At 35.7% G+C, this 24,191-nt stretch overlaps 4 protein-coding genes across 12 annotated transcripts in view; 2 read left to right on the top strand and 2 right to left on the bottom strand.

Moving 5' to 3' along the window:
• Nucleotides 1-1,246: 1,246 nt before the first annotated feature.
• Nucleotides 1,247-4,145, bottom strand: LOC129434306 (olfactomedin-4). Its single transcript, XM_055193242.2, has 5 exons — nt 3,948-4,145; nt 3,657-3,779; nt 3,102-3,320; nt 2,452-2,605; nt 1,247-2,372 (listed from the first exon to the last, which is right to left on the bottom strand). The coding sequence occupies exons 1-5, from the start codon at nt 4,089-4,091 to the stop codon at nt 1,543-1,545; spliced, it is 1,470 nt and encodes a 489-aa protein (XP_055049217.2). The 5' UTR covers nt 4,092-4,145; the 3' UTR covers nt 1,247-1,542.
• Nucleotides 4,146-9,100: 4,955 nt separating this feature from the next.
• On the top strand, nt 9,101-11,164 carry LOC129433246 (olfactomedin). Its single transcript, XM_055191799.2, has 5 exons — nt 9,101-9,256; nt 9,350-9,508; nt 9,721-9,930; nt 10,033-10,165; nt 10,306-11,164. Exons 1-5 carry the CDS (start codon nt 9,227-9,229, stop codon nt 11,115-11,117), a joined length of 1,344 nt encoding a protein of 447 aa, XP_055047774.1. The 5' UTR covers nt 9,101-9,226; the 3' UTR covers nt 11,118-11,164.
• Nucleotides 11,165-12,658: 1,494 nt separating this feature from the next.
• LOC129433245 (uncharacterized) overlaps nt 12,659-24,191 on the bottom strand; it is a 71,459-nt gene continuing 59,926 nt past the window's right edge. For 2 of the 9 annotated variants that reach the window (XM_055191790.2, XM_055191789.2), the window contains exons 2-14: nt 23,912-24,040; nt 22,289-22,424; nt 21,963-22,164; nt 20,624-20,683; nt 19,468-19,626; nt 15,950-16,037; nt 15,364-15,488; nt 15,043-15,104; nt 14,901-14,967; nt 13,727-13,811; nt 13,521-13,596; nt 13,362-13,430; nt 12,659-12,844 (exon numbers count right to left, since the gene is read on the bottom strand). In XM_055191790.2, the coding sequence (XP_055047765.2) occupies nt 12,705-12,844; nt 13,362-13,430; nt 13,521-13,596; nt 13,727-13,811; nt 14,901-14,967; nt 15,043-15,104; nt 15,364-15,488; nt 15,950-16,037; nt 19,468-19,626; nt 20,624-20,683; nt 21,963-22,164; nt 22,289-22,424; nt 23,912-24,034 (1,392 nt within the window). In that variant the 5' untranslated portion in view covers nt 24,035-24,040 and the 3' untranslated portion in view covers nt 12,659-12,704. Of the gene's footprint in view, nt 12,845-13,361; nt 13,431-13,520; nt 13,597-13,726; nt 13,812-14,900; nt 14,968-15,042; nt 15,105-15,363; nt 15,489-15,949; nt 16,038-19,467; nt 19,627-20,623; nt 20,688-21,962; nt 22,165-22,288; nt 22,425-23,911; nt 24,041-24,191 lie in introns of all 9 variants that reach the window. The other 7 variants (XM_055191792.2, XM_055191791.2, XM_055191793.2 and 4 more) reach the window with 7 other exon arrangements.
• The window catches only part of smpd3 (sphingomyelin phosphodiesterase 3), a 62,877-nt gene continuing 62,735 nt past the window's right edge, over nt 24,050-24,191 (top strand). Inside the window, exon 1 of the mRNA XM_055191788.2 lies at nt 24,050-24,182. The gene's annotated coding sequence lies outside the window, so the exon portion shown is untranslated. The remainder of the gene's footprint in view (nt 24,183-24,191) is intronic.

Below are 24,191 nucleotides of genomic sequence, written 5' to 3'. Positions count from 1 at the left end.
ACATAAGAGTGAGTAAATGATGACAGAATTTTCATTTTTGGGTGAACTATCCTTTTAAGGAGGCTTGGAAAAAAATGACACACCCATGTTGGGTAAATATTGGACAGAACACACCAGTGGGTTAAAATCAACATGATCTCACAAATTTCCGTGGGATAGTCACGGAATTTTGTGCTTATTTTTCCGTGGCATTCTCACGGATCTCCGCATTTTTCCGTGGCCCTACTACGGACTGTCTTTTTCCGTGGCATTCTCACGGATTGGTTACTCAACTGCTTTTTCCTATTTTCAAACCATTTTCGCTTCGGTTTAGGGTTAGATTTGGTGTTTGCGTTAGTATGTTAATTTAACTATTGGTTTATACTATTTTTTCTGATTTATTCTTTTATATTTTCTAAACTTTAAACAATTGTCGCCTGGCGTTGGGGTTAGAGTTAGGTTTGGGTAGGGATGTCATTTCATGTAAATCTAACCCTAAACCGAAGCGAAAATGGTAAGAAAATAGGACAAAACAGTTGAGTAACCAATCCGTGAGAATGCCACGGAAAAAGACAATCCGTAGCAGGGCCACGGAAAAATGCGGAGATCTGTGAGAATGCCACGGAAAAATGAGCACAAAATTCCGTGACTATGCCACGGAAATTCATGAGATCAGGTTGGTTAAAATTGACCACACATTTTGTCCATTTTTTAGAGTGCACAACACATGTGCAAAGCTTAAAGGCGGGGGGGATGACACAGCTCTTTGTGATTGGTCGCCTCACTGATGACAACGATCACGTGCGTTTCAAGTTTAATCCAACCTTCAGTTTCACTAATAAACTTTATAAATTCATGTTTTTATAACAGGAAAAAACACGTTAATATGCATAAATATGTTATATTGTATCGTGTAATAACATAAAAATACCAAACTCTATTGGTATTTTAATAATGTAGGCTTGTTTTCCGTTATTTTTGGACATACAGTATAAGCAGTAATTAAAATATTCGATATAAAATGTTTCTGCTTGCAACTTTTTATTAAAAGGTTTGTTTTTATCAAATTCACCATCTAATTCACTCCATTTACGATTTCAAAAAATCACAGCACACACATCACTACGGCAAGCAGCAGGTTTTCAGCTCCCCCCGCGACTGCCTTTTTTCTGAGAGTGCAGGACAATGACAACAAAATATTAATAACAGATAAAATTGTAGTCAGTTTGAGCTTTATTACATGTATAACATTAATGTATTACAATAATATTACATATAATTTTTTGTATATTCATATAAAACACTTTTTGCCAAATGATTTTGTCCAATAAATACCTTTAAAGTTTTGTGTTTTGTCCATTTTGTCAATACAGCTCATATTTTAACGGTTTAATCTAACCTGTAGGGGGCATTCAAATCAAATATTGTACAAATCCTTCTCCCTTCAGACATTCATTTTGGCTCCTACTATAAGTGTAATGGCAGTACTGCATAAAAACAACAGAGAGCAGTGTAAATACACATACATGCCTAAAATCTTGTTTAGTAAATAACTTCAAATTCCTACTCAAATATAATTTCATGTGTTAAAACGTAGGCATCACTGTACACGTACAGCAAATGATCTCTGGGGTCGTAGTTGAGATACTTAATATTGGCTTGCATCTTCCTAATATGAATTCTCCAATCGTAGCGCTCTGTGTTGGTTTTGGTGTCAAATGAATAAAAGATCTCCTCTATGTCTTTGTCTATATACCTGGTGGCGTACAGCACTCCGCATACCATGAAAGTATTTGTGACAGTTTTTTTGTGCAGTGAAGTTGACCAAGTTTGGCCTAAAACGGGCGGAGTGCTGGTCTCAACTTTACTGATGATTAAATTCCCGAAATTGCTTGTCGTTGTGTATATAACGTACACGCCAAATTCATCTGTGGCAAAATCCATATCTGTATAGCCGTATGTTGCTCCGAGATGTCCGAATGGAAACTTGTTATTATAACCTGCATCACTCGGCAGTGCCACGTTACTAACCGTGCGAGTCGTCAAATTAAACCGACAGACAGAATATATATTATAACAGTTATAATAGAGCGCATTTCCATACATAACCATGTTTGGCCCCTGAATTGTGTTAGTTGTGGGGTTAGAGCTTGATATGAACGCATCTGTAGGACCTATGCCTAATAAAATAGTACTCAAACTATTGTATTGGCGGACAAAGTGCCCGAATACATTACTTGCGGACAAGACCACCAGCCAGTATTTATTCTCATCTCCTGGAGCAGGGTTTGCATCCTTGCCCCAAGCACCAAAACTGTAAGACGTCCCGTATACCGTGAGGGAATAGGTTTTAGGTCCTGACACATTTACCATCTGACCCAGACCACAGTTGCCTAAAGAGAAAAATAAGTTTAACCCTTGAACTTGTTAGCTGTGGATAAGTAGCCTAATGAAAAACTAATGTACAGGTACCTGGGGAAAGTGTAGGAGGTGGTGATGTAGCACTGAGCTCATCCGTGCACAGTTTCAGGTCTCTTTTAATACGCTGGTTTTCACGCTGTTTCTCCATCACCAGTGTGTGGTCAAAGTTTTCCAGCTCCATCATTGTGTCATTCATATCCTGAAGCTTTAAAAATGTGAGAAAATACAACTATTACATTATAATGCTGTTTTATTTTCATTGGTTGGTCAAATATGAACATACAATTAGCAAATGAAGGCTAGGTTGAAAATAACCCTCTCCTAGATTACCACACATGACTGAAATAAAAAGACTTTCATGGCCTTATTTTTATCTTAAAAGATATAAGCATTTAAAGCAAACAGTTTAGCACGTGTGTTTAAAAAGTCTAGAATTTTTATGATATTATTCTACACTATACAGGGAATAATATGGATTTTTTTCCAGAAAACTTCTCGCATAAAATAGATTCAAGCACTTTCAATGACCTGTATCTATCTATGTATTTTTTCAAAAACTTCCCAGGGCCTTGAATTTTTCCCCCAAATTCACAAACTTTCAAGAATTTCAACCCTAATTATGTAAGGTCTTTATACTTTCACCACTGATATTATAGTTATGTATAATAAGCATACAGTAGCATGTTATGCTGAACAGTTACCTGAACTGCAGTCGCTGCACTGAGTCGCTGGTTATTGCTGGTGGATCTGCTGAGTTTGTCCAGAAGATCTTGAATCTCAGCTAATTCTAACTGAATGATGCGCAGGGACACAGCCGCATACAGATTTCCATCGTCTTCTTTTTCCAGCATGGACACATTCTCGTTTAGATGTTGTATACGATGTTGTAGACCCAGCACAAGTCTGTCACCCTCTGTCCTCTACACACATAATCAGAAATAGTTATACACAACTGCAATTATATAGGTATAAATGGTCAAAATATATACCCCAGCTGCCACTGGGATGTACCCTTAGGGCCGCACCTAAAGTTCATGTTAGTACCTCAGAGGTGCATATTGAAAATTTAGAGAGCTTATTTGTACCTCAAATACATATTAGTATATCAAGGGTGCATAATGGTACCAAATGTATACATTTCTGTACCTTATGATACATGTTACGACAATTTGACAATTTTTTTTTTAACAGTGTAGATTAGTTATCATAGAAACTTGATTTGTATACATCTTAGATACTTATTTACATTTTATTACCTTTTCTGAACTGATGTTTCTTATACACTCCATGGCAGTGATCTTTACGTTGCTGAGCTTGTTTTCAGGGAATGCAGACTCTGAATTGTGTAGCTCGCACACACAGCCCTTTCCTCTTACCGGCTGTGATAAGCAAACAATAAGATATCAAACAAACAAAATAGTCAAACAAATAAGAAAAATGACAAATGCAATTTTATTTTAAAGCAATTGATAAACACCACTCTATAATTTAAAAATGCACATATAGTTAAATGTAATATTGTTATATAAGGTACAGTTATATTTTACCTGTGGTGAAATAAGAGCAACGATGAGCATCAGAAAGAATAAATAAAACCGACTCATGTCTGTGACTGGAACAGTTCCAATCCTGTAGCCTTGAGAACAAAGATGAACATTGTGCGACAGCAGAGATTTAAACCACTCACCCATTTCTGCTGACACAATGAAATGATCTCAGATTGAAGAAGTTCAGCTTCTGATCCTAATATTTAGGAGGCGGTTCTCTTTTTGAACAGGGGTTTCCTCATCTGTGAATTTTTACTTTTGACAAATTGATCACTGAACTTGTATATTTGTGACCCATCATACACTCTAAAACAATATTGGGTTGTTTTTAACCCAGGGCTGGGTAAATATAGGACAGAAAACACATTTCTGGGTTAAAATGACCCAAATAATGGGTTGTTTTAACATGGTTGATTAACAATAACCCAGGAGCATCAGGAGCATCACAGTTTGAATTCACTCATTGATTTTAATCTTTGATATAGCTTTACTTCAGTCAATATTAAAGATATATTTAAGATATATTTTCACAAAATGTTCGTGAGCAGTGTGTAAATTTTAGCAGCATCTAGTGGTGAGGTTATGAATTGCAACCAACGGCTCAGTCCACTGCCCACCCCTCGCTTTTGAAACGCATAGAGAAGGTACTGTAGCCACCACCGGACGAACATGTCATCCTCGGAGACAACTTAGTAAAAAAGTTTGTCCGTTAAGGGCTTCTGTAGAAACATGGCGACCCAAAATGGCGACTTCCATGTAAGGGGACCCTCAGTGTATGTAGATAAAAGCATCTCTTTCTAAGGTAATAAACACATAACTGTTCATTATGAAAGGTCTTTATACACCCCGGGTAATATAGTTTTATATATTATTTTGCATTTCTGTCAAAAGATCATTCTAAAAATTACACACTGCACCTTTAAGTTAAAGTACTTTAGTAAAGTGCATCAAGTTACTGTATGTTCTTTTGCAATAGATACAACGGGTAAAATAAGTATAGAACACTAAATATATTTCTAAAGGTGCTACTGACATGAATTTTTAGCATTTTCACCAGACGTTGGTAACAATCCATGCAATCCATACATGCAAAGAAATCAAACCATATATGTCCATAAGTTATGTGTAATCATTTAAAATGACACTGGCAAAAAAATTGGACCCCTGAAGAAATTAAGGTGCAAAAATGCATGGAAAGCCAAGACAGTCATATACAAGTGTGTGATATATATTACACTTCATAAATCCCACACTTATACTAGTTTTTCAAAGTTTATTTTAGGGAACATAGACACAGTATATGCAAACAAGACATTGGTATATTACATTTATGCATTTTAAGACCTACAATGGATTCATTGTACACATTAAATCATATATTAATGTTAAGTTTAGGTTTTTGAATTGTATAAATTAATGGTATACAACACTATTCAATGCATTTTTTGGAACAGGGTTGCTACACTTTTTAGGTGAACTAAATGTATTTTTGGTGACAGTGTACGCTAGATTTTTTTGCTATTATCATTATAGTAATAGTAATTCTTTAAGTGATTCCTTAATTAATTAAAAAGCATATCGTCGCTGTCCGATGAAACTCACGTATGTTCATTTTGCCGATTTTGAGATTTTTCGACAGATTGAATGTCCAGGTTCATTTCCATATACAGTATGCGTCACATACCTAAATAGCCAATGAAAACTTGAGAAATCATGTCATCTGATTTTCACGTACCCGTTTGGTGTCAAAGCTGTCAATCACGCCGCATATCTTCCGCCTGTGAAGCATCTCGCCGGTCTCGTAAAGTTTCATCGAACCTCAGCACTGGATATAGCCGAATAAACATTACAATGACTTTCCTTCGAGGTAAACGTTTCCCCCGGACGCCAGACTAAAATCTATGAGTTACTTAATTACGGTAGGACTGTGCAAACAAAGTATCTGTCTAGCATTGGTGATATTTACGCTGGGGATTTCCCCACCACTTTTTGAAAGCATTTGGTTAAAATGTTCTGAAAAATCAAGCGATGCTTAAGACTGGTTTTGTGGTCTAGTGTCACATATGTTGCGTTGTATGCTTATGGTGTGTTTTCTTGTACATATGTAATGAAATTCATTGTAATCATTTATTAAACGCGCTGCTGTTTTCTACGGTATGGTACTTTGGCATTGTTCGGTTGAGCTGGTGTTGCAGGGACTGTTACATGTGTGATGTGTGCATTCGACATTGTTGAGGGTTTATAAATTTATGCTGAGTATTTTCTTGTTGTTGACTGGCCTACGCTATGCCCATTTTTGATGCGCGTTATTCAATATTTTTCCCGTCCTGCAGTAATGTTTTTATCTGATCTTTTGTCCCCACTTCAACACAAACTGACGCCCCTGCTGTGTAGCATTACCATGTCAGTGTATTGATTCATTGTCCCTTAATGGTTTGCAAGAGACATTTAATACACTTATAATTAATATTAAATAAAGTAAGCGTATTTAACCAAGACGTAGGCTATTTAATAAACTGAGCGTATTCATCTGTCAATACGAAACGCGACTTTGGCCATTCTAATTAATGATCGGAAGAACGCGTATCGATCAAAGTTACTGTAAAATATGCACGCATGTCCATTTACACTCAATTTTGGTCAAATGTGGATTATATCATGACACTGGCAAGAATATGGTTACATGTAAATATGCCGTACCAAGTATGACAACGCTACATTCAACTGCTTTTGATATACGATGTTTTTTTCACTTTCTGAAAAGTTACCGTTTTGGACATACGTGAGTTTCATCAGGCAGCGACGATATTAAGACATATCTTTTTATACAGTTTTTTTAATGAAATGTTTTATTGAGACTTAAATGTATTTTACATGCATATGCTGCTTCTCTGTTGTATGTTCTGTCCTATCCAGTGAATTGTATTTTGTTTGTAAGGTGACCTTGGGTGTTCTGAAAGGCGCAATGAAATTAAATGCATTATTATTATTATTATTATTAATTGGGTCATTCTTTTCAATATATTCATTCTTATCCATATGTGTTCATCATGAGAGAATTGTCAAAGCCATACAATTCTGCTGACATTAAAAGAAAAAGCAGAAATAAATGTAAAATTAAGAAGTTAGTAATTTTTATGTTTCCTCTATAATTCCACATGGTGAATTTCTTGGGCAGATTTATGACCATATGCTGCAATACCGAAATGAATGTGTGTATCTTAAACTTCCCCTTATTTGTAAAAATACTCTTTCCTTAAAACACTGTTTATATTCTCATATTGATTTTAGTAACACTTTACTTAAAGGTCATTAAGTGTCATTTGTTCAATTATGTAATTTTTTTAAGCAAAGATGACATTGTTTGAGATGTCTTTGTTACGACAACTTGACATGAACCAATACATCATAACTTGTCATGACAACTTGACATTGCCAAGACAACATAACTGACCACTTTTTACCAGTGATACAAATTGAATTTGCCATTAAAATGTCATTAATATAGTTTTATAACAGCGTCATTAATATTTTTCTTGACCTCATCTACAGTAGTACAAATATAATTTGTCAAGTGTTAATACTTTGTCAAATAGTTTTATAACAACATCATGAATATTCTTCAGTTCATAATGTTTTTTTTAAAGTTTCCTCCATGTGTTAAACAAATAAAACCAATCACTTAATAATAATAATAACAATAATTAAAATTGATAAAACAATATTTTATTGCATTTGGAGACCAATTCACCTCAAATTAAATGAAAACGTTACAATAATAGGTTAAGCCATGCAGTCTTGGGTCCATATCACTGCAAAAACAGTGAATTATGTTTAATTAATTAATTAAATACATTAAATGTTTTGTTAGCAAGTTCTGTTAGCTTGTCAGTTTTTTATGCATTGTGCACATAAATAAAGTGAAGTATAATTTTTTGACATGTCTGTTGCATTTTGTTAAGGTATTTACAAATATTTTCACATAGTATTAACACTTAATGACATTTAAATGACAGTTTAATGTAATGTTAACCCATAAAGCCAGGTAGTTTCTTAAGTTTGATCATTATTCTGCTATGTCATGTTTGTGACAAGTTAGGATGTATCGGTTTATGTCCAGTTGTCATAACAAAGACATTTCAAAAAATGTCATCTTTGTGTTAAAAATTACATAATCTAACATGTTGTTGTCATAAATGTGCATAAAATCTTCTTCATGTTCATAACATGTGTCATGTCATGATTATGAAGGTGTCATGTCAGTCTTATGAACACCCCTTTATGTAAAGTGTTACCAATTTTTTTTATCAGTTTTATTATTAAAGGTGACACTCTATAATAAAAGTACATTTTCTAATAGAAGGGATATGAGTAGTCTGGGATTCAAGAAAAAAAACGTATTTCAGTCATTGCCTTTTTGCAGATTAAAGGAATAATTTTAGCATTTTTGTTGCAATAATGAAGTCAATGGCATAACCATAACTTAAAATTTGCAGTTCTGTCCATATGTGACCCTAAACCACAAAACCAGTCATAAGTCACACGGGTATATTTATAGTAATAGCCAACAATATTGAAAAACAAAACGTGTTGCCAAGGACTTCATTTGGACAACTTTAAAGGCAAAATTTTTTGCACCACTTAAAATCCAGATCTTCGAATAGATGTATTTCGGCCAAATATTGTCCAATCCCAACAAACCATACATCAAAAATACAAATATTTATTCAACTTTCCAGAATATTTATTCTGGTTTTGTGATTCATATGAGGGAAAAATGTTATTGTAAGCCAAACAGGTTTCTAAATCAATAATTTCATGGAATATATATATATATTACAATCAGTTCACCTTGAGCAATGAACAAATTTAGCTTTCTATGTAGCTCAACTGATAAAGCATTGTGTTAGCAATGCAAAACTCATGAGTTAAATCCCACAAAAATACATACTGATCAATGTATATGCATTTTGCGATGTTGCTTTGAGATAAAAGTGTTAAATATGTTAATAAACTCATAAACTGGGGTTGTAAACTTTTTCTGGGGGGGGGATTGGGGTTGCATGAGTATCGATGACTGTTGTTGAACATTCCTACATTTATCAACATAATATCTTCCTTAATTTTTTAAAATAACGCATTTGTGCATGTTTAACCTACTCCATAACATGCCAAAACGCAGCGAAATTTGCATACAGTACATCTATGATTGCAACATCTTTGCGGTTTATATGCACGCTTAAAGCACGTCCTTTAGTTTTTCATTTCATTTTGTCACCATGCTCCTGCTACTCCTCCTCGCTGTAATCGTAAGTACTTTTCTGTTCTGGAATTTGCTCTTTCATTTCAGATGTATAGCATTTACTCAATCTGAATATGAATGTGATTTTGCTTACATTAAGGTGACTAGTCAGGCTCAGAGAGTCCCAGGTCAACTGAAGAATGATTCCTGTGTGTGTAAAGTAAACAGCTCCATCTGGAGCTTCCCTGCGGCACGGTTCCTGGACGTCACAACACAGATCCAGATCTGTGAGAACAACCTGGAAGAGTTTCGGAACCAGGTAAAGTCATTTTAAAAGTGTCAAATTTTACATAATAATCTCTAAATGTGTGTCTTTAGCTTAATTGTTAGAGCATTATGCTTGCAACTCAATTTCAAAGAACACAAATACTGAAAAATGAAATGTAAGTCACTTTAGATAAAAGCGTCTGCCAAATGCATAAATGTAATGTAAATGTACATCTGTTCATTCTTTTTTGGAATGATTTCCAGGTCTCATATCAAAATGATGAACTGCCGAAGATGAAAGCCACCATTAAAAACATTACAGACCGTCTGAAGCGCTTTGATTATCTTCAAACAAGCGGACTGTACAACGCTCTTCACCTGCGGCAGCTGAACCAAGAACTCCAGAATATCCATCGTGCCATTGAAGAAACACACGTGCACAATCCTGAAGAGGCACAAAAATTGCTTGATGAGGTAGATGTTTATTACAGGTTACAAAACTATTTAAGTGATGTAAAATAAGGGTATACCTGACAATGTGTTGCACATGAGAAAAACTTATGATTTTGTTTCCAGCTGAGTAAAGCAAAGAGCGACGTCCAAAAGATGTACAAAGATGACACATTCAATCTCGACACGATGAAGAAGAGGTTACGTGACCTCAGCAACCGCGTACAGACTTGTCGAACCTTACCATATGATTTTAGGAGTAAGTACAGTACATATTTCTACTGCGGGATGGGTTATTTAAATGTAAATATGTAAAAACATGCATTTTTGGAGAGATTAACAACTACAAATTGTTGCAAATAAACATTACTGATAGGACATATATTGTGCTACTTGCAGGTACTTGTCATCAGCGTATCATGACCAACATAAGCTCTCCACAAGTCACCAAACTGAATTCCTTCAGTAAGTCGTACATCTCTGGTGCTTGGGGCCGAGATGCCCAACTGAACAGCAAGAAAATTTACTGGGAGCACTGCCTGGTCAGTGGAAACAAACATGGCAACACAATCCGAATTTACAACTCTTATGAAGATTTCATGGCGAACAAGAACTACAAGGATGAACCGATAGCACCATCTTATACTGACAAGAATGCCGTACAGGGTTCTGGCACTATATTGTACGATAACACCGTGTTTTACCAATGCTACACCAAAGCTGAGATTTGCAGTTACAATATTACAACAAAGACGACCAAGCGTATGAATATAGATGGTGCTGGTTTCGAAAACAAATTTCCGTTTTGCTACTACAGCTGTCGTGATTGGACCGACTTTGATCTGGAAGCAGATCAAGGCGCTGTATGGGTGATATACGCCACGGAGGAGAACCACGGCAATATCGTTGTGAGCAGATTGGACCCGGTTGAGCTCAATATCACGCATACCTGGAAAACACATTTGTTTAAGAGATCTGTCACTAACACGTTTATGGTGTGCGGTGTCTTGTATGCGACACGTTTTGTTAATACTTATCAAGAAGAGGTATTTTATGCCTTTGATACTGCCACCGGTCAGGAGATAAACACTCTTTCTTTACCATTTGAGAAAGTTGCAGCGGGTATAGCCAATTTGAATTTTAACCCAGTTGACAGGAAACTTTACATGTATAATGATGCTTATCTTTTAGCATATGACACTTTCTTTTGAGTTTTGAATGTACAGGTGCACAATAAAAGTTTTTATGTTTTAATGTATGTTGTGTTTTTAATTAAAAACATTGTTAGCAACTGGTATATTTCCAAAAGTTTTTATTTTGACTAAGAAAGTGGCTCTCGACATTACAAAAACAAAAAGGCCAAGAGGGCCAAAAAGGCCATAACATGTGAAAGTAGAGAACAAATGACAAACAGGTGTCATATGTATAAATAAAAACTCTTTCGGAGCTACTAAAGCTAAACAATACTAAATAATTTAGATTATTAAAACATTTAACTTGTAAAAGTACATAAATAAATGCACATACAATATTACATGTTACATCGCAACCCAATCTCACGGCAAGTCGTGTTATAGTCACAAAATATTTGATTAATTTATTTGTGTTATTTACACGATTTTCCGCTGTTTTTTTTTCGTGTCACCCAACACGAATTTCTATAAATAGTTTTTCGTGTCTGTGGCACGACTTTCTTTATCGTGTCATTTTATATTTTGTTTTCTCATTGTTTTTTCTTATTTTTTACCATTGTCGATTGGGGTTAGAATGACTTTCTCATTCAATTTTTTTTGTGATGTAAAATAAGGGTATACCTGACAATGTGTTGAACATGAGAAAAACGTATGATTTTGTTTCCAGCTGAGTAAAGCTTTCGCATGTTATGGCCTTTTTGGCCCTCTTGGCCTTTTTGTTTTTGTGGTGTCGAGAGCCACTTTCTTAGTCAAAATAGAATTGTTTTAAAAGCGGAAGAAAACATGTAGAAACCAATACATAAAATTATATCCTAACCCCAAATCTAACCCCAACCCAAAGCGACAATGATTGAAAAACAATGAGAAAACAAAATATAAAATGACACGATTAAGAAAATACGGAGCACCTAAGGGGAGATGGAGCAAAAATTAAATAAAGTCTAGTTTCGTGTGCGCACGTGAAACGGTCGAATTTAGTTTTGCGCGTGCACGTGAAACTTTCGCGTGCTCACGCGAAACTTTCGCGTGCTCACGCGAAACCTTCACGTGCGCACGCGAAACTTTCACGCGAGCACGCGAACGCCCCACGCGAGCACACAAACTATACTCTAGATTTTTTTACTCCAATGTCACCCCAGGGGCTCAATAAGAAAGTCATGCCACAGACACGAAAAACCACCCATAGAACTTCGTGGTGGGTGACACGAAGAAGACATTTGTGCTCAATGGCACAAAAAACGGCGAAAAATCGTTTCAAGAACACGAATTAATCAAATATTTCGTGACTACAACACGACCTACCGTGAGACAGGATAGCACATCACTGGAGCACAATTTTATCATTCAGCGCCCTATGGTGTTTTCATAAATTGACGTAATACATAAATAACAACCTTACCAAAAAATGGCCAAACAACAATAAAGCCCTTAAATCTGAAAAAAATGAGAACAAATAACAAACAGGCGTAATTTTTATATTATTATTATATAATTTAAATTATTAAAACACATTTAACTTTTAATAAATCTAAGTAAATAAATAAATGCACATACAGTACTATGTTTTACATCCCGAGAGCACAGTTTTTATTTTCTGAGTCCGATTTAGCGGTATGAGCAATTAGCGCCCTCTGGTGTTTGGATAGATGGTTCATCTGACTGCTCTACCTCTTGTTCTTCTGTACTTAAATGCTCATGGTTATCATCTTCCTGAACATCTGGAAAGCACAGAGACAGTACGGCATCTGTAACACACCAGGTGTTTATGTGTGTTCAACTTTTGCAGCAATTTTATGCACAAGTAGGCAACATCACTGTGTTGATTTTAATAAAACATCCATGTATTGTATCATGTAACTCACTTTAAGTAAAAATCGTCACAAATGACCACACTTTGTTTACTTATTTCATAAACGTCAGTTAAGTTTGACTGATACGACTGGCTCGGTGAACCTCATTAAACAAAATATTTATTGCACCTCTTCTGGCCCCTGTTTTTATAGACAGTATAGATCTTAGGAGCTTCTTCTGTCTCTCTCTCGAGGCGGAACAAGCACATATGACTCATATGACTCATTATAATAACTCAGCAGGCTGGCTCCATTAGTCCAGGCTTGAAGACATAAAGCTTTTATAACTGGACTAGCGAACAAAGGTCAAGTTTGTTATCGGTCAGGTGCTTTAAATGGATATCATGGTCACTGAGTCTGTCTGACAAGTAATGAATTTTAAAGGCATTCGGGCACACACACACACTCTCACCTGAGTCTGACTCAGTATTGCCTAACAGTTGTTTTGCGTTCTTTAGCTTGTACATCAAGAATCTGTGCTCTGTAGAAATGTACAGAATTTAAGAATTAAAATAAGTTATTACATACATTTATTAATCTTGACATCAAATAAAACTGAAACTAAACAAACCTATTTTCCTACGTGTTTGTCTCTCGTGCTCTAGACGGGAATGAAGGCGTTCCACTACTTCGCGCTGTGTATCAAGCTAAAAAGGCAGTCGAAGTTTCCACATACACAAATAAATGTAATATTGACGTTCTGAATATACAGTAAGAATATGTTTATGGTTTAAAACACCATCACTTACTGTATCATGCAAACATAAAAAATATTACCTGTGTGCGTAATGTCTTGACTTCTCTTATTAGCCTAGTCACACATATCATCTGTTGCTGATAGGCAGAGAGAGCTTGCGACCCTCTAACACAACAAAGTCACCAAAAGACAACACTTAAAGGAATATTCCATTTTCTTAAAAGAAAAATCCAGATAATTTACTCACCACCATGTCATCCAAAATGTTGATGTCTTTCTTTGTTCAGTCCAGAAGATATATTTAGTTTTTTGAGGAAACATTGCAGGATTTTTCTCATTTTAATGGACTTTAATAGACACCAACAATTAACACTTAACTCAACACTTAACAGTTTTTTTCAACAGAGTTTCAAAGGACTATAAACGATCCCAAACGAGGCATAAGGGGCTTATCTAGCGAAACGATTGTCATTTTTGACAAGAAAAATAAAAAATATGTACTTTTAAACCACAACTTTTCATCTAGGTCCGGTCCAGCGCGACCTAACGTAAATGTGTAGTGACGTAGAGAGGTCACGTGTTACACATATAAAACGCACATTTGCGGACCATTTTAAACAATAAATTGCCACAAAGACATTAATTAGTATCAGTTGACATACAACAATGTCGGAACGGTCTCTTTCAAGACACTTGTAAACACTGGGGCGGAGTTTCGCGTTCGTCCTCTGTGACCTCTTGACGTCATGACGTATTGCATGGGGTCAGCTGGCGCATCACGACCGGATCTACATGACGAGACGTTATGCTTTAAAAGTGTATATTTGTTATTTTTATTGTCAAAAATGACAATCGTTTCGCTAGATAAGACCCTTATGCCTCGTTTGGGATTCTTTATAGTCCTTTGAAACTCTGTTGAAAAAAACTGTTAAGTGTTGAGTTAAGTATTAAATGTTGGGCTCTATTAAAGTCCATTAAAATTAGAAAAATCCTGCAATGTTTTCCTCAAAAAACATAATTTCTTCTCGACTGAACAAAAAAAGACATCAACATTTTGGATGACATGGTGGTGAGTATATTAGCTGGATTTTTTTTTAAGAAAATGGACTAATCCTTTAACTACGTATATTTTACATACATGTATAGTGACGCTAGCTACGGCTATTGCTTGTATGAGCCAGCGAGTTCTGCATGGACATCAATGTGAAAGCTACAAAAGCTTTATGACATTCCAGTATGTAAAGGTTAACTCACGCTATTTGTAGATCCATCTCCAACTCTGTGAAATTTAGGGAGAAACCAGGATTTCTCATCTGTAAATCTGTAAAGGGATGAGAATAATGAAAACATTAAGCTGTAAATCTGTTTGTATTTACTGTATGACTGTGTGTCTCACCTGTGGTAAAGGGTGGCAGGTAGCTCATCAGAATACTGTTGGTCCAATCATCTTTTAGCTCTCTGTATAATAAATAAAAATGATATTACATTTCTAGAAATTACAACATTAAAACCTCTTTTACTGTAAAAGCATATACATGCATGTGTTCATGTGACTTATTGCAAGGGTATTTGAATCATTTCTTTTTTTTATGATTATTTTAATGAATGCATTTATTTTGTTAATAAAAACGAAAGTGATGTTTCACAAAGCCTTCGTTTTCATTGCAAACTCATTGTACACACAACATTGCATAGTGAGGCAGTATTATATTGGTACTTGTATTTGTCATTGAGCATGAGGTCGTCTGTGAGCTCGTGGCCTTTAAAGAAACCCACTGCATCGCTGTCAGCGTGGACAACAAGTACATCATATTGTCCGACCATAGACTGAGTCTTCAAGAGCTGAAAAAGTCGATGATACAAACACACACCCACACATATCCTCAAACATTAATCAAATCTATTTTTTTAATCTAAATAGCAGTACTGCATACAATCAACAGAGGGCAGTGTCAATACATGTGTACCCTACATGATACATGAGGGTTCCTATAGCTTGGCACTGCAGTAAAGCACTGTGTGCACATACATAAACGTATAGCTTGTAATGTGCTTTGGATTAAAGCATCTGCTGAATGCATAAATGTGAACAATGACAGAATTGTGTTTATTGTTGGCTCACTCCATCATTTACATTATACCATAAGTACAATAAAACAATAGCTTCACTTCCTTAACACAATATTAAAAGCAGATTATGGCATGTTCAGTGTTCACTGACCAAATACAAGTGTCTCGCTCATAGGGACAGAAAAAAAGCCTAAAAATGTGCATACAGAGGTAACGTTTGTGCGTAAGTGTACCTTCATGATGTAACCGCCAATGCCTAGATGCCAGAAACGTTTCCTAACAGCCAAAAGGGAAAGTTGAAGCGCCATGTCTCCCGTAGACCTACAATCTCACAGAGAGAAACAGTAAAGCCTCCCATCACATCACTATTTTAATTGTGTCAATTTCTGCTATACCGTTTTTCTCATTACATAAACACTTACAGCACATTAGCGGTGTTCATAAATGAATTCTGTATGTGGGCACTTTAATGTTTAATGTTTAGTCCATTACTCTGTGACTGTACATTACAGCTCTCATGCTTTTACGGTATAGAAGTGTGTTTCTGTAGCTCAAATATACAGTAAGAACATGGTGCTAGCAAAACCCAGGCCATGGGTTTGATTCCCAGGAATTGCATGGACTTACTGTATATAAAGTTGCTGTGGTTAACACTGTGTACCAAGTGCGTTAAAAATAAAAAATATAAATAAAATATCTAACCTAGTAAGATGGTCTGTTATTATAAGAAATGCATTTTCTTTAAGATTGTTTTATGCAAATTAAAAGCAGCTAAATGCCACCTCCATTAAAAATTTGATAATGATATTAACCTAATGCTCTTGGCACATATTATATGCTCATTAAACTTGTGTCCCCTGTAAGTACTTGGACCTGAATACAACCCGAAAGTAGTAGTGACACGGATCACAGCACCTCCTAATGTGTTGTGCACTTTCTTAATTTTTACATTCTGGCTTTCATTATTTGCAATGTTTCTAGTTGCATGCATCCTTAGTGACTTGGTAACTGTTTACTATGTCTTGTCTAAAGAAGTGGATGTTTTTGCAAAGACATTAAATACCAATAAATAAATAAAAAATAAGGCATTTTGATTGCTGACTAATAACCTTTTCATTGCCATTACAGTGAAATTACTTAACCTAAACATAGTTTGATTAAAAAATGCTAATTTACACGAAAACATGTCAGACGCACAAAATATATAAATAAAGGGTTTTACATCTAACACCTTCCAAGATCCACTGACCTCCCGAGGCCCTGTTAGCAGAAAATGTTGTTTTACATAAAAAAAAAATGGTGAAACACGTCATTAACTGTCACTATACAGTATATACCATGTTTTACTAAGGGTGTGTGTGGCTGGTTAAACTAAACCACCGACCATGTGGAAACCTTTGCCACAAATATGGGAGGGAGGAGGGAGAGAGCGAGAGTAAGACCGAGAGCGAGAGAGAGAGCGAGAGCGAGAGCGAGAGAGAGAGAGAGAGAGAGAGAGAGAGAAAGAGAGAGAGAGAGAGAGAGAGAGAGAGAGAGAGAGAGAGAGAGAGAGAGAGAGAGAGAGAGAGAGAGAGAGAAAGCTTTAGTCTCTCATTGACTGGTAATAACACACATGCAGTAAGGCAGGGCCGGTTTCTTCACTGTATTGGAAATAGACTCAGGGTGGAGCAACAATCTTCAGTGGGATTTTATAATGACAAGGCTTGTTTTAGTTTGATGATATAAATAAAGTCTCTTTTAAAAATCCACTGAAGTGGTGAAATGCTGACTGAGGCTACAGGAGGAACAGTAAAGAGTTTGCTTTGGGCTTTTTCCATGTGGAAAACTTTGCACCGACACAGAAAGTCCTTGTATATATTAATTTTAAATGCTAAAAGGCAGAATTTATAAACTGGATGAAAAATGCAAGGAATTGCAATGCAGTCCCAATAAATTTCTAATATCGGACCCCACAGATACGAGTATAAATTGTATATAACTGTTACCCTATCTGAAAAAAACAAAAAAAATTAAATAAAATAAATAAAACTTAAATAATTTTTTGTGATTTAATGTTTTCTACCTAAATTTTCCGCCTGGATTTGGCCTACCCAGATTCAAAAGCTTCCCATACGCACATGCGGAGGTGTACATACAAAAGTTTGGTATCATTTTACAGGAAATCCTTTGAAATTACATAAAACACTGTTGAAAGTGCTAAACATGGTTGTATATGTTATCAGTCCTATAATAAACACAAAAATAAAAAGGCGCTTTTTGATTTTTTTCCCTAAAGTCTGTATTTGAAAGTGTATAACTCTGGCCCTGAGTGCTCCCGAAACCTGCATCCATTTTAGTTTGATTCCAGCAAATGTCAGCTTACAGAGGAAAAAGGAATTGTTTCTCTATCATAATGTATGCAGAAATAATACAATTTTTGCATTCAATTTCTGCCTAAAAAGTGTTCCCGTAACCATATACAGTGGAATAAATGCAATATCTTTATATCATTTTACAGAAAAACCTTTGAAGTTACAGAAAAACTGCTGTTTGTGACAAATATTATGATGTTGTTTTTTATATGATGAACCACCAAATTTTCTTCTTCTTTTTTTGTGTTGTAAACACTGTCTTTGAAAGTGGATAACTCTGGATCTGTGTGCTCTAGCAGACTGCAGACAGTTCTGGCTGTTACCAGTAGCAGGCAGTAAACACCCCAAAAAAGAATGATCTCTTTAGCATGTCGAATTCAAAAATTAGGGGTGAAAATACATTTTAAAAGTATAAAAGTACTTTGATTTGTTTTGCACATATATTAAATAGCAAGGGATTATTCATGCACACAACCAAAGAAAATGCTGCTAATGGACTCATTTTTTAGAGTATAACTAAAAAAAAAAATGGTGTAGCATTTGTGGCTATCTGTGCTATCTGAGGCAGCTCACGCTCAAGTTTCAGGCAAATTTACAAAAGACAATTTTTACCTCATTATTCATTCGACGATTGTTGGATATGTGATGATAATAGAACAAAAATAATGTAACATCATTCCTGTGAATGAGAGCTTTCATTTGATATAAGACTTGTCCATGTTTGTCATATTGAAAAATATGAAATATGTGAATATTAAATGATATAAAACAATATTGGGGGGGAAGTGATAGTGTAAATTAAGTGTAAATATTAACTTACTTACAGTAAAAGATATGTCAAAGTGATGTATATCTGCAAAAAGTAGAGATTCTAAGCTTTCAAACAGTATCTCATATGTGGTACTGGGTCCATGACAGACCATTACAAATTACAGGAATAATTTATATTAAGTAATAATAAGTAATTTTGGACCCGGTACAGGGTCCGCAGAGTTTAGGAGGTTTTAACTGATTTTGATAATGTAAAAAAGATCAAAATGGAAGTGAAATCAGTGATTGGACGTCAAATTGTGATGCTCCTAATCTCATAATTAGATTTTATGAGACTTTAACTTGTATTTCACAGACAGGGTCACAGAAATATCAATAAATTGAACACAAAGTCTAGTAAAGTGAACACTTTGGTTAAATTTTGTGTAACATTCAAGTTTCATCAACGAAACTTCCTCTCAGTATAAAATGAAATCGACAGATTAACATGCATGATGCTATTTGATACTCAAAGACAAAAAGCTATTAGTGTTGTGTTTCACGAAACAATATTAAATGTCTCTTTCCCAGTTGTTTGATTGAATCAGGCTCAATGCATACTCAGTGTGTGTACTTTATAGTTTGCTCACAGTGACTTGAACTCGTAGCAAGCAGCAGCCATGATCAGAGATTCAGCTCCTATTGCAGATGCTGGGATCTCTTCTATTTCTCGTTTCCTTATCTCTCTCCTATTCCTCGCTCCTTCAACAAACTCCTGTAGGCCATCACGGAATCGATCCCAAGACCACCTACACAGAGCAGAGAACAGACTTGTGCATACTGCACACTTTACTTTATATTAGAGAGTAAACAGGAAATTATAGGAAACATGACACAGACAAGTTTCTAACCCACATTTCACATAATATGAGCTAAAAAAAAAATGTGCACTAACTATTAGGCAGCATTATAAAATGATTTCACAAAATATGTAACCCAGCCTCGCCTGTGAAAACCCAACTGAAGTTTTTTGGTGATTTACTGATTTCTTCTTAAAATCATCTTACAAAATGTAAAGAACATTCTGTGAAAATATAACCGTGAAATCTTTAATATTGACTGAGTAAGGTCATGGTAAAGATTGAAAAGATTGCATTCTGTCACACCATGCACTAACATTGTCACAGTAACTGTCCATAATAAGATGCAGTATAGCTGTACATGTGTTGTCACCGAATCTGACCATAATACGACAGTATTCGTCATTGTAATTGACCATAATAAGGTCACAATGATGTCTGTATAATGTATTCAATCCAAACTGTATACATCCTGCGTTAAAGGGGCTTGTGAAGGGGTAAAGATCATCAGAAACACCAAGCAATACAGCCTAGTTTCTGATGAAAAGACTATTATTTTCTTTATTAAAGTCAACAATGGATTTGTACCGACTCATGTCTAAATTACTCGCTTTAATAATCAAAACCCTTTTGCCTAATTCTACTAAAAGACATCCAAATGCAAAACATGTTTAAATGGACTCTTATTATATCATGAAAATGAAAGAAATGTCTATTCATATCACCACCAGTGATAATAGCTTTATTATTCAGCTTTTGCCTTTATTTGTCTATTTCAATAACATGTTCATTGTAGCAACATCACAGATGTACTTGCCGACCTCCTGGTTTGTTGTGATCCAAGTAGATTATCTCAAACTGACTCAATCACATCCATAATAAGGATTTACGTACATATCAGAACCATCAGTGTCATACGCCACAAGCTTTCCTCTCTTTCACCTACCTCTCTATCGCTTTAGTCCTTGCTCTCCACTCGCTCACCCCTGCCTCTATATCCATATCTCTGTAAATGAGTTATTTTTTTTAAGTGTGTTGAAGTCAAATGGAGTCAAACACACATAACAGGAGAAATCCGACCCAACATTTTTTTATAACCTTACTGTGGCAGATCAAGGTAAGGTAAGGCTGTTTTAAAAAAAAATAAAGGTTGTTTTTTAAATATACTTAATTAAATTATTTTTGTTTGATTTTAACCAGAAAAAGTTACAGATCGCTGCTTTCATCTGAATTAAATGTTAAAGGGACACTCCACTTAAATATGCTAATTTTCCAGCTCCCATAGAGTTAAACATTTTACTTTTACCGTTTTGGAATCCATTCAGCGGTCTGGCGGTACCACTTTTAGCATAGCTTAGCACAATCCATTGAATCTGATTAGACCATTAGCATCGCGCTCAAAAATAACCAAACAGTTTCAATATTTTTTCTATTTAAAACTTGGGTCTTCTGTAGTTACATCGTGCACTAAGACCGACGTAAATTTAAAAGTAGGCTGATGTGGCTAGGAACTATACACTCATTCTGGTGTAAAAATCAAGGACTTTGCTGCCGTATCATGGCTGCAGCAGGCGTAGTGATATTACGCACTTCCCAAAAATAGTCCCGTGCCATTGAAATTTACTAAGGGGACTATTTTCGGCTGTTGCGTAATATTATTGCGCCTCCTGCAGCCATGGTACAGCAGCAAAGGCCTTGATTATTACGCTGGAATGAGAGTATAGTTCCTAGCCATATCTGCTTAGAAAATCACAACTTTTAATTTTCTGTTGGTCTTAGTACACAGTAACTACAGAAGAGTCAATTTTAAAATAATTTTATAGTGCGATGCTAATGGTCTAATCAGATTCTATCAGCTATGCTAAAGTGGTAGCGCCAGACCCGGAGATCGGCTGAATGGATTCCAAAAACGTAAAAAAAATTTTTTAACTCTATGGGAGCTGGAAAATGAGCATATTTTCAAAAAAAGTGGAGTGTCCCTTCAAAGGGTTTTTCCCAGACATGGGTTAGATTAAGCCGGGAGTAGGCCTTAGTTATATTAGAACATTTAAGTAGTTTTTACAAACATACCTTACAAAAAACATTACTGGTGTGCATCTTGAGACAAAACAATTGCACGGATATATTTTCAAATATGTCAGTGCAAGCTGTTTTCAGACAGCTTAAACCTGCATTTTAGTTTGGGATAGGCTTTAGAGCTGTCTGAGCTTTTTTTACATATTCGCATGCATAGTGTATACATTTTTACTACTAACTAAAATGAAAGTAAATTTTATGATAATAACCTGTTATTAGTGTCCTCTTCTGAAGTCTCCTCTGAGCTTTCCTCTGAGATTTCACCTTGGCTTTCTTCCGAATCACTGTATAGCTTGGAGAGCAGGTTGTGTGTGGAATCTCTCTCGGCTCTCTCTGCTGTAGTACAGGGTACTGGAACCAAACATCTTCCCTTGATCCTGGGTCTTTTTCCTCTATACTCCTCCAAAACATCTGAGAGACACATTGAATGGTAGAAGAAAGAAGATACATCATAACAAAACCGCAGGTCATAACTCAGTAATACAGAATAATGTTGGATGTTTCTTCTATGCCTTAAAAAGGGTGCTTGACGTACCTGCATGGTCCCTTGCCAAAATAAGGGTCTGTACCCCAGGGCAATGTACTGTTTCGTGAACGTCTTTGGGGCCAACATCAGGCAAGTGTGTGTCCAGCAGAGCCACCACTGCCCTCAGAACATCCTCATTTTTTATCTTCAAGACCAAGAAAAACGTATCTTAAGCACACACATTTAAACATGCTTAAATGTATAAACAACATACACTTTTACTTACACATAGACTCTCACAAATTACTACAAACACATACACTCCCCACACTCTTTCATGAATATAAAGCTCTGGCTGTACAGTAGTAAAAAATCCATTCAGTTAAGACAAGGAGCTGGGTGAGAAGTTGAAGCATGAGGTACATTTACGATCACGCAGGCCCTATAATTTTATATTTTCTGGAATAAGAGGGGGAGGGCAATAAAAGGCAAGAAAATATTTTAAAAGCATGGAGTTAATATGTTAAAAGGAAGTGCAAAACGACTTTCAATAATCAATAAACATCAATGAGGGGAAAGAAAGCAAGATAATAAAATTGAGTGAGAGGGAGGAGATTAAAATGAATTAGTGTTGGTGGGTGTAAGTGCACAGGTTTGTACAAGGCAATTTGCCCAATTTGCGTGATACACTTTAGTTTGATCACTTTAGCTCTTCAGTCATAGCACCGTTTAATGTTTTTAAAGATTAACCAAGGCAAAAAGATACTTGTCTTATGCAAAATAGCACTGTCTGAAACCCCCACCAACCCAAAGAAATGAGAGTAAGGCAACAGACGGCAAATGCCTGGTGATGTTTACATTATCCGGAGGGATGTTTGTTTTCATTAGTATATTTCCCATCTCAAGCCACATTATGTTTGTGCTAGTCCCCAGAAGAGTAATTATTTACGGTTGGGTACTTCCCATAGAATACCAAGTGCAAAAAAGATACCTATTCTTAAAGGGGACATTTCACAAGACTTTTTTAAGATGTAAAATAAATCTTTGGTGTCCCCAGAGTACATGTGAAGTTTTAGCTCAAAATACCATATAGATAATTTATTATAGCATGTTAAAATTGCCACTTTGTGGGTGTGAGCAAAAATGTGCCCTTTTAAATGCAAATGAGCTGATCTCTGCACTAAATGGCAGTGCTGTGGTTAGATGTGCAGATTAAGGGGCGGTATTATTCCCTTCTGACATCACAAAGAGAGCCTAATTTCAATGACCTGTTTTTTTCACATGCTTGCAAAGAATGGTTTACCAAAACTAAGTTACTGGGTTGTTCTTTTTCACATTTTCTAGGTTGATAGAAGCACTGGGGACCCAATTATAGCACTTACACGTGGAAAAAGGTCAGACGTCCCCTTTAAAAAATGTAGACTACTATAAATACTAATGGTCTTAGTATTTATACATTTTCACAGTTTTTCTATATTTTACAATAACACAGTAGCATGTGGGATAAGCTTGACACAAACGCAACACAAATTAGGGATCATGTTGTAAAAAATCTAAATTAATCAAATTACGTTTTATATACATTTTAGTTCCCAGTCAAATCTTGTGAGTTAAAATAAATCACATGTTGTCTAGTCATAAACAATAACATCAATGTGTAAAAAAGTTTGTAAAAAAGAAGGGTCAATTAACCGAAGGCAGGATTTCAGGAGCATCTGTGGTTCGGAAGAGCTGCCGGAAGTTGATTTTGATGGGCTGAGCGCTTAAATCTCCCCCAAAGAGCACGCTATGAAGACGGACCACACACCCTTGCATCGCTCACTAATAGAAAGATAAAAAACATGTTTAATATGAATAATCCCTTTGTGAAGATTACTTTTTATTAAAACCACAACTTTGCCGTATGGAACACCGGCCGAAAATCCCTCAGACGAATCCATAGCAGATTAAACAAAACACAAAGGTAAATACG

This window comes from Misgurnus anguillicaudatus, chromosome 6 (assembly GCF_027580225.2).
Source record: "Misgurnus anguillicaudatus chromosome 6, ASM2758022v2, whole genome shotgun sequence".
Lineage (NCBI taxonomy): Eukaryota > Metazoa > Chordata > Actinopteri > Cypriniformes > Cobitidae > Misgurnus > Misgurnus anguillicaudatus.
The sequence above is the reverse complement of the archived record's forward strand: the minus strand, read 5'-3'. Positions and strand labels throughout refer to the sequence as shown.